Source organism: Mesoplodon densirostris, chromosome 3, assembly GCF_025265405.1.
Source record: "Mesoplodon densirostris isolate mMesDen1 chromosome 3, mMesDen1 primary haplotype, whole genome shotgun sequence".
NCBI classification, from domain to species: Eukaryota; Metazoa; Chordata; class Mammalia; order Artiodactyla; family Ziphiidae; genus Mesoplodon; species Mesoplodon densirostris.
Genome location: NC_082663.1, coordinates 102,682,856 through 102,692,749, shown reverse-complemented (window position 1 = coordinate 102,692,749; position 9,894 = coordinate 102,682,856). Strand labels below are relative to the sequence as shown.

The 9,894-nt window shown below is 39.0% G+C and overlaps 1 protein-coding gene across 1 annotated transcript; it reads right to left on the bottom strand.

The window, feature by feature from the left end:
- Positions 1 to 260: 260 nt before the first annotated feature.
- Positions 261 to 989, bottom strand: FTMT (ferritin mitochondrial). Its single transcript, XM_060091882.1, has one exon. It carries the CDS (start codon positions 987 to 989, stop codon positions 261 to 263), a length of 729 nt encoding a protein of 242 aa, XP_059947865.1.
- Positions 990 to 9,894: the final 8,905 nt, after the last annotated feature.

Here is a 9,894-nt window from a genome sequence, read left to right as displayed (position 1 = left end):
ATACCATCTCATCCTGGGCTGGGAAAATTATCTTGATGCTGGGCAAAAAGCCATTGTTAACATGGGACTACATACATATTCTCTACAAATCACTTTATTGGGACATCGTGCCAGAAGAATATAAAAGGAAAGGAGGAACAATTGGTATAAAACTGTGGTTTGAACCACAGATCTCTGAACACTGTCCGTAAAATAAGCCGAGGAAGCAGCTGCCTCTGGGTCCTGGCACACCCTGGGCGGTGGAGAAGGCAGCCTATGGGTTAGTTCTGATTGTTTTCATTTCCAAGGGTATGTCTGTCAAAAAGGTACTCTGCCAGGCCAGAATCCGGGGCTCCCATCTTAACCAAGTTGTGCACGTGGTCACCTAGTTGTTTGATAGACTTAACCTGCTCATTCAGATAGTGGGTTTCCAGGAAATCGCACAAATGGGGGTCACCTTTGTCTGAGGCCAGAGTGTGCAATTCCAGCAACGACTGGTTCACATTCTTTTCCAAGAGTAGAGCACACTCCATGGCATTCAGCCCGCTTTTCCAGTCGTCCTGGTCCGGTTTCTTGATGTCCTGTAGGCAGATCTGTCCTCCCCGCTGGTTCTGCAGCCTCATCAGCTTCTCTGCGTGCTCGGTCTCCTCCCGGGACAGTCGAAGGAAATATCTGGCGAAGTTGTGCAAGGCCACGTCATCTCGGGAGAAGTAATAAGCCATAGACAAGTACACGTAGGACGCACAGAGCTCCAGGTTTATCTGGCGGTTGATGGCGGCCTCGGAGTCCGGGTGGAAGTTCTGGCGCACCCTGGAGGGGGCGCCGGCTGGCCCTGCTGGTCCCCGCGAGGAGGCGGCTGCGGCCAGCAGGCGGCGGGGGGCGGCGGGAGGGGAGCCCCAGGGCCGCCTGGGGACCCAGCGCGGCGGGAGCGCGAAGCCGTGGCGTGCCCTGCGCAGGGACACCAGCGAAGTGCTGATGTGCTTGGAGAGGAACAAGAAACAGGGCAGCATGGCCCCTTCTCTTTAGAAGTGGGGACGCTGAGGCCAGGCCGGCTCAGCGCGCCGGGGCGTCAGATCTGAATCAGAATGCAGCTTAAGTGACGGCGACTGCGTCACAGGCCCCTTCCAGAGGCACCGAATTCCAGGCGGAGGGAGGCTCGGGGCGCGAGCCAGTCGCGGTTGGGAAAAGGCAGATGACAGTTACAAACATTGCACCCATCGTCGCCGAAAGACTTCTGCTCTTGGGCGTTTGTAATTTACTATTTCACATAAGTTAAAAATACTGTCAAAAACTAGTCGCTGTGACTTGCAAAAGAAAGGATGGAGCCAAGCCACACTTGCTCTCCCTCTCTGACCTTTTTCTGTCCAAGGATCAAGGGATGGGAGAGCCAAGGCAGTGAAATAGGGTAAACCAAAAGTCACCACCAATTCATCTGAGAGTAAATAAAGGTCTACACCCAAAGAGGATGTTTATAAATTGACTTTCGGGTTACTTTAACAAATTTAAGTATGGAAGTAGTTGCCAGTATATTGGGCACATTTTCAAGAGTCTGTAGTAAGATAATGCTTTCTTTTAAAAGGACATATTTTTAGATACAAAATTTACCTTCACTGTAAAAAATAAGATATATAAAATGTAGGAAGAATATATAAACTAGCTCTAAACTTGTTACTTTGATGTAGATACGTATCTATGATGTAGATACATATTTTTAAAAGGACAATTAAAAAAATTTATAATAGCCTTTGGTTTTAAAAGAATATATATAACTGTTGTAGTGTATTGAGAAAATGATAATTAACTCACAGAAGAAAATTCAAAACATTCCTAATCCTTCCTCTACCCAGAGAGAACCATTGTTAAAATGTTGATGTTAATTCTCACAGATTAAAATAACATAAAAAAATAGATATCACAGATACACCAAAGTAAATATACACACTTTTAACAGCTTATAGAGGTATAATTGACATAAAATAAACTGAAGATACTTAAAGTGTATAACTTGCTAGAGTTTGACACACACACACGCATATATATATATATATATATATATATATACACACACACATCTTGAAATCATCACCAAAATTGAGATAATGAACATCTTCATCACCTCTCAAAGTCTCCTCATGCCCCTTTGTATTTTGTAATACCTCTTTTCTGCCTCTCTCTGCTTTACCTCATCCCAGGCATCCACTGATCTGCTTTTCTTCACTAAATAGATTAGTTTGCATTTTCTAGAATTTCATATAAATGGAATCAGTATGTATACCCTTTTGCCTGATTTCTTTCATTCAGCATAATTATTTTGAGATCCACTAAAAATTGTAGTGTGTATCAATAGTTTTCATTGCTGAGTAGTATCCCATTGCTGAGGACATACCACCGTTTGTTTATCCTTTTACCCACTGATGAACATTTTGATTGTTTACAGTTTTGGGCTATCAAAATAATGCTGTTATGAACAGTATGTATGTTCCTGTACAAGTCTTTGTGTGGTTATATGCTCTCTTTACTCTTGGGTAAATACTTTGTGTGGAAAGGCTGGATCATATATGACACATGTATGTTTAACTTTTTAAGAAATTTCAAATTGTTTTTCAAAGTGGGTGTACCATTTTACATTCCATCCAGCAGTGTGTGAGAGTTCAAGTTCCTTCACATCCTTGCTAACACTTGCTGTTGTCATTTTAAAAATTTTTATTAGAGTATAGTTGATTTACAACGTTGTGTTAGTTTCAGTTGTCATTTAATTTTAATTTAAAGTTTAAATTTTAGCCATTCTAGTAGGTGTATACTGGTATTTCACTGTATTTTTAAGTTGCATTTCCATAATAATTAATGATGCTGAGTATATTTTCACATACTTCTTTGCCAACCATGTCTTAGGTGAAGTGTATGTTCAAACCTTTTTCTCATTTAGTTATTGGGTCATTTTTTTTCTTGTGGTTGTTTAATTTCTTATGATTAATATCTGGGTCTTTGATATTAGTACTGCTTCTGTTCAGGTCTTTATATTATCTGTATGTTACCTTCTCTATATTACTTTCTTATATTTTTGTGCACAAGTCAAATTACCTTTCTAGGTCAGTTTCCTCAGTTGTAAATTTAGGATCCTACTTACCTCTAGTGCATGGTTGAAAAGATTAAATAAGAGAATGTATGCAGAGGACTTATCACAATGCTAGACACAGAATAAACACTCAAAATATTCTTTCATAGTGTTTATTGGATAATTTCTATTTCATTATTCAAAATCAATATATTATTGAGCAAGCAATGATGTTTATTATTACATTTGGCAAGACTTCCATATCTTATAAAGAATGCTGATGTGTATTATATTGTTGCTATCATGTATGGGTAGTGAGGTAGAAATTCTCTTATTATATGAACATATCAAACTTGTAGCTTTGTAGTAAGCTCCCTGGTCTCAAATGAGCTTCTTAAAGTGTACCATACATAAAGATGGATACCTCAAATCTAGTTGCCCTCATACTCTGCTAGTAGAATGTGATTGATATTCACCGAGTGATTTCTCACTAATTTTTGCTTCTCTAGACCCATTTCTCCTTTTATTTTCCTCAAACTTTTTCTACTCCTAAAATGTAGTGCCCTAAAGAGAGGTTATGAAAATCATTCTTTAGACTGGTATTAAATGCCAACTGCTGCTACAAGTGTTTTAGGAGAAATGATGCTCTTCATATAAATGCTTATCCCCAAAGTAATAAAAAGCATAGATATAAAACAAATACAATACATGAGATGTAATGCAAAACAGTGCCATAAAATAAAATGCACATTTAAATATCCCATGTTAACTTGTCAAAAATGTTTCTTTTTCCCATGACAAAGTTTGTCATATATTTTGTTAGACTTTGAAAATGTGAGGATCTGGTAGGTGTTATTTGTGTCTTATGGGCGTTTTGATTTCTAGTATTCACAGTAAAACTAATGTCGTTCTACCAAAAATACGAACCTAGACCATCGCCTACCACTCTTCACAGATCATTTCTTCCTCAGTTTTAATGGCTTCTTCTATTCCTTGAACACCTCCTTAAGGTTTCATGATTCACCAGGGTTCCCTCTGCTTCCTCACTGTCTTCTCCTCCCTTCTTTCACTGCCTCATGAAATCCATCTCATCTTTTAAGGTCCCATCAAATATATTACCTTCTCTGTAAGTCTTATTCAGAGTTCATCACTACTTTTTGTTGTTGTTGGCAAAGACTTTGTTTATATTGAGAGTATACCATATCATAATTATAATAATTATTGTAGTTATAATTCCTTGTATATAACTGTGTGTATGTGTCCTTAAGGGCAGAACTATCATCTTATTCATTTTAGAATCCCCAGGCCTAGCACAATGCTTGACTATTTTTAAGAAGCACAAATAAATCCTTTCAGGTGCCAAAATAGAAGTGGATAGAAATTCTTATTTCATATAACATACCAGCTGGGCCTAGTGCACTTTTATAAAGTATATTAGTAGATGGCTTCACTTCAAATTATTTGAGTCTGTCCAGAAAACCTCTGTACTTTGATTTCAGTCTCCAAATGAATAAAAGTATCCACTCATTTCTTCTTTATAGATATATTGGTTAAATTATTTTATATGCTAAAATGCTTTGCCAGTTGGAAATTAAAAACTATATGAATGTGGATTTTTATTCACTGTCATGTTTTAATTTACGTAATATATAGATCAAATTTTATCATATTTTCTTTAAAGCATTTGGTTGTAAGTACTAAATATATATATTTTTAATAAATTTATTTATTTTTATTTTTGGCTGCAATGGGTCTTCATTGCTGCTTGTGGGCTTTCTCCAGTTGCGGAGAGCAGGGGCTACTCTTGGTTGTGGTGCGTGGCCTTCTCATTGCGGTGGCTTCTCTTGTTGCGGAGCATGGGCTCTAGGTGCGTGGGCCTCAGCAGCCATGGCTTGCGGGCTCTAGAGCACAGGCTCTGCAGTTGTGGTACACGGGCCTAGTTGCTCCGCAGCATGTGGGATCTTCCAGGACCAGGGCTCGAACCCGTGTCCCCTGCATTGGCAGGCAGACTCTCAACCACTCACCACCAAGGAAGCCCAATACTAAATATTTTTTAAAAATTACCTACCTTGGAAAATATTTAAACAACACTCTACATTTTTGCATAAAATAGATGGGAATAGAGTCATAATGAGGGAAGGAAAAGATGAAAAGTAACTCCACCCTCATTTGTTTTTGCAATGAAGGTAATTTTTCTCCTTTTCTCATTTCTTTTTATTCTCACTTTTACATTCAAACAAGGTTAGTCACATAAGCAACTCTTCATTTTCACTACTGATCCTGGCCCTTTCTAAAACTGCTTTGCTATGAGATGCCTGTAATGTGACAAAGCCAGAGTGGAGAGAAGTCCATTGATCACTAAGGATTATGTACTTGCTGTTAGTAGAGTATTTGAGGGTTTTGAATAGAGAACAATAGAGGAATTTGTCTGAAAAAAGAAAAGGTATCCTATATGTATTGCTATTCTGTGTATTATCACTAGGAAATCTCTCAAATTTCCAAAGGGAGTGGTTGGACTCAGCTGTGGAGCCCTTTCTGGCCTCACCCTGGGATCCATTCAAAACTGGGAAACCTTCTGGGTCATCTGATAAATGAGCCAGAACTAAACTCTCAAGTGCAGTTCATGCTGCCTCTGAAACTGGAAGAGGTCTAGCAAACTGTTTTATTCATTCATTTTATTCATCTAGGGTCAGAGGTGCAAGGTGAGGTAGCTCTTACTTTACCTTGCATGAGGTGTCTGGCAAGCCTCAAACTTTTAGACTCCTAAAACTACACCAGTATTCCAGCCACTGGTTGGAAGACTTCCACCCTCTTACCTGAGTATCCAGAGTCCTTCTTTGTTCACCAGATCTGATTAGCTTAGTGCCATCATTCTAACATGATGTCCTGTGGAATGTTCAGATGAGCCAGCTATCTTTGGACTTACTATGACAGAGAGCAGGCAATTTAGCGTATCTCTGGAGCAAAGAACGGGAATACACACTGCTGCCTGCCCTAGGTGAATGTGAACTACCTCAGATGCTCCGTCCTGATGGATATTGAAAATAATATATACACTAAGCTCAAAAGTCACATACCATGAACTAGAGGCTTAGTCGATCTGTTTTAGTAAAGATGCCATACCTAGAACAACAACTTCAGTTGGGGCTACTGCTTGGATAAGTACACTATGCTCCATTTTGATTCATTTGGTTTTTGCAGAGACTAGATTGGTGACTTAAATGGTGGTATAGTAGGGACCATTACCCTTGCCTCATTTAAGTCTTTGGGGATGGCCCTGATCTCTGCCATTCTACCCAGGGTGTGGTGCTCATTGGTTTTAAGAACTGTGATGGATGGGGGCTTCTTCTCAGCCTTTCTGTCAGCTGTTATTCCATGTGTCAAGGAATCAATGTGAAGATCCTGGGACCTGCTAAGTTTGTCCATTCCAATTATGCATTCAGGAACTGAGATGATAACAGCTGGATACGTCCATGGATACATTGGACCCAAAGTGAGATAATCCTGGGCCAGAACTTTTGCCGTATGAATTCCACATGGCCTTACTGTAAATAGTGGAGCCATGATGGTGCTTTGGGTCGCTGGATATCAGCGTGCGTCAGATTCTGTATCCAAGAGTTCTTAGTATTTTTTCTTCGGTGTATGATTACCCAAGCGAATGTCCATAGGACCCTTTGGGAAAGAAAGAGGGAATTTAAAGTGTATACACTTGCCATGCATTTGAAGAGTCCTTCAAGAAGACACAACTCTTCCTTCAATTGATGGGTCAGAGTGTGAGAACTGGTTCTTGTCTGGAAAATGGACAACTGATTATAACTTTCCATCAGGGCAGCTGACATCATTCATTCTGGACTTCTTTTTATTATATCATCTATATCTAATTGACTCTTCATTCATCTTGTCTCTGGTAAGACCATGGTCAATAGGCATTACACATATGTCCCTGAAGGTCAATGTCCCCACTTGCCATTTGATCTTGGTGCTATTATAATAAGTAAGTTAACTTTGTTTCTGGAGGTTTTGTGCTGTTTTCTGGGTTTGCTATTCTGGAATCCTTTCATATCCATTGATACTAGGGAACCCAGTACTTTATCTGTAACAGCACCTTTTCTAGTCAGTCCTGGCCTATGCTGCTGAGCTTCTGATTAATGTTGGTGACTGCCTTACCATCACATTCTTTTTTGTCTTGTGTAAACAGTGAATTCCACCAGCTGGTGGAGTCTTGGATCTTATATAACAGATTCAATCTAGCATGCTCACTTTCTGAGCCTTTCCTCATTTAGAATTCTCCATTCTCCATTCTGCATAGGTGGTTCTGCTCTTTCCACCTCATTTAACATGGACTATCAGTATTTTCAAACTCCAAAGAGCCATCCCAGTAGTGTGTTAATACTGGTTCTAAGGTCTATTGTCAGGAAATTAAATCCTGAGTGTCCCCACATCAATAAAACTCTATCTGACTCAATCTTATATTCCAACCTCCACTATCCTATGGTCCAACGCCCCCAGAATCCACTCCTAAGCCACGCTCTCCCTGTTCATGCCAGTATTTAATAACCAAGTTTTGTCACTCCTTCTAAGTATAATCCCTCTATTCCTTAGCAGGGCCAGCATTTTCCTACTTAGGCCATGCTGAGATAAGAGCTTAATTATTGATGTAAAGGTGAATGAGTTGAATAGTGTTCCCTTAAAATTCATGTCCACCCAGAATCTGTGAATGTGACCTTATTTGGAAATAGGGGTTTTGCAGATATAATCAAGTTAAAATGAGATCATGCTGGATTTCAGTGCACTTTATTTCAGTGACTGGTGTCCTTAAAAGAAAAGGGCAATTTAAAACTAACACATAGACACACAAGGGAGAAAGCCATGCAAAGTCAGAGGAAGAGATTAGAGTGAAAGATTCATTGGTTTAGAAATGCCAAGGATTACTGGAGACTGCCACAAGCTGTAAGAGATATGGAAGGGTTCTTCTTTAGCATCTTCAGAGACAGAGAGTATGGCCCTGCCAATATGTTTTGAATTCCTAGAATCCAGAACTATGAGAGAGTTAAGTCTCAGTCCTTCTCTATCAGGGCCCTGATTTTGGTGAAGGCTGCAAATTCAGGCTTCACTGAAATTCTCCCAATTTTATAATCAAGTCCTGTGTCTTGTCTATAGCTCAGGCTACTCTCCGACTGTAGGACAGGGATTTGCAAACTTTTTCTATAAAGGGCCAATATACTCCAGTCATTATGAACTTCTTTTTAGACCCTGGAATTTACCCTTTGTTCCTTTCCTGCAGGCTTCTGTGTGCTGTGTCCACTACCTGGAACACTGTTCTACCCAGAAGTAATCAGAGAGGGTTTGTGGGCAGAGGGTTAACAAAATCTTCTCCACTTCTGCATGAGATTATGACTGCTGGTTAGTCTAGTTCTGTTAAGATGTGGAGTGTATGTCTAGGCAATCTTGCTTGTGGAAAAATTACCCCTGATTGGAAAATTAACATTGAGCTTTCCTGAGTGTGGTGACTCTTGTTCCTGGGAATGCCCTTGGTGGATTTGCTACAAGAGATATTGGCTCCTCTGGGACATGAGGCTTTTTAGCCAGGTTATCTTCCATATTCATTTTATGGGGATCTTGAGAGGAAGCTTGGTATTTTCTTCCAGGAAGCTGTGGTTCTTATCCTATTGGATAAGATTGGATTGATTGGATTCAGTTCCAAATATATATATATATATATATATATATATATATATATATATATGTTGACCAACTGATGCGGGAATAGTAAGAAGCACATGATATGGTTAGAGTAAAAGAGACTTGGATTTTAGGGCCTCTGTGGATTCAAGATAGAGTGGCAGAGCCACATTCAGTCATTGAAGGTCAACTGTATTAGCACCTCAAGCCAAGTGCAGGAGGATTGCGACTGCCTTGCAAAGAAGGTCAGATTTGACTATGGTCTTAAAAGAGGATGGGAAATCTATACAGAAAAAAACATCATGGGAAGCTCCCAAAGGTGAGAGGATAGAGTTTCATTTGGAGCAGAAAGAGTGTAGACAAAACTTCTGTGGTGTTTGGTTGCAATATGGACAGTGTGTATATTGTACCTTAGGAGAGAATTGATTTAAATTGGATCAAAGTTTTGAATCTTCTACCTCTAAAAAATTTAATGATTGACTCATATCCTTTCTTGCTGTAATATGGTGCAGTTTGAAATCTTATGAAATAATAAAGTGCAAAAAACATACATGTGCTGACCTTTGTATATGCTTGGGGTAACTATTTTAAGTGCTAGAACCCTGGGATGCCACTTCCACCAAAGATGTGGTTTGCCATTGTTACTTAAGTTATATAACACAGGTTTCTTTCAGTTAATGGCTTAGACACCAACAATGATTGATGACAGTAAGTGTATTCTTTTTAAGTTCTTGTGCTCTCTCAATATTAGCTCAGGAATAAATATGTTTGAAAGTATTATTTTCTTTATGAAAGGAACTGGACACCACGTATTTTGTGTCATAAACATTTTTTGGTAATGATTAATTATTTACTTCTGCTATTCTGAATAATTTTATAATTTAAAACAGGATATAGTGATACAGCATTTACGCATAAGCTCTAAACCTTCTCCAATGATTATAATGAGAAAAGTGGTAGTCACTGATTAGCTGTATGTGGTAAGCCCTATACAAATTATTCTTATACTTTCTCTCTCTGTATCTTCACAAAAACACTGTAGTAGGAATCAGTACGTCCATTTTGACTGTTCACAAATTACAGAGAATATATGCACATTTATCCCCATTTTTATACAATCTGAAGGAATTTAGGAAAAATGTTTCTAATAATTCAATTTTCAATCAAAATAGAAGGAA

Bases quoted from the DNA above. Each gene is read 5' to 3' on its own strand.
- FTMT (XM_060091882.1), bottom strand. From the start codon at position 989: ATGCTGCCCTGTTTCTTGTTCCTCTCCAAGCACATCAGCACTTCGCTG.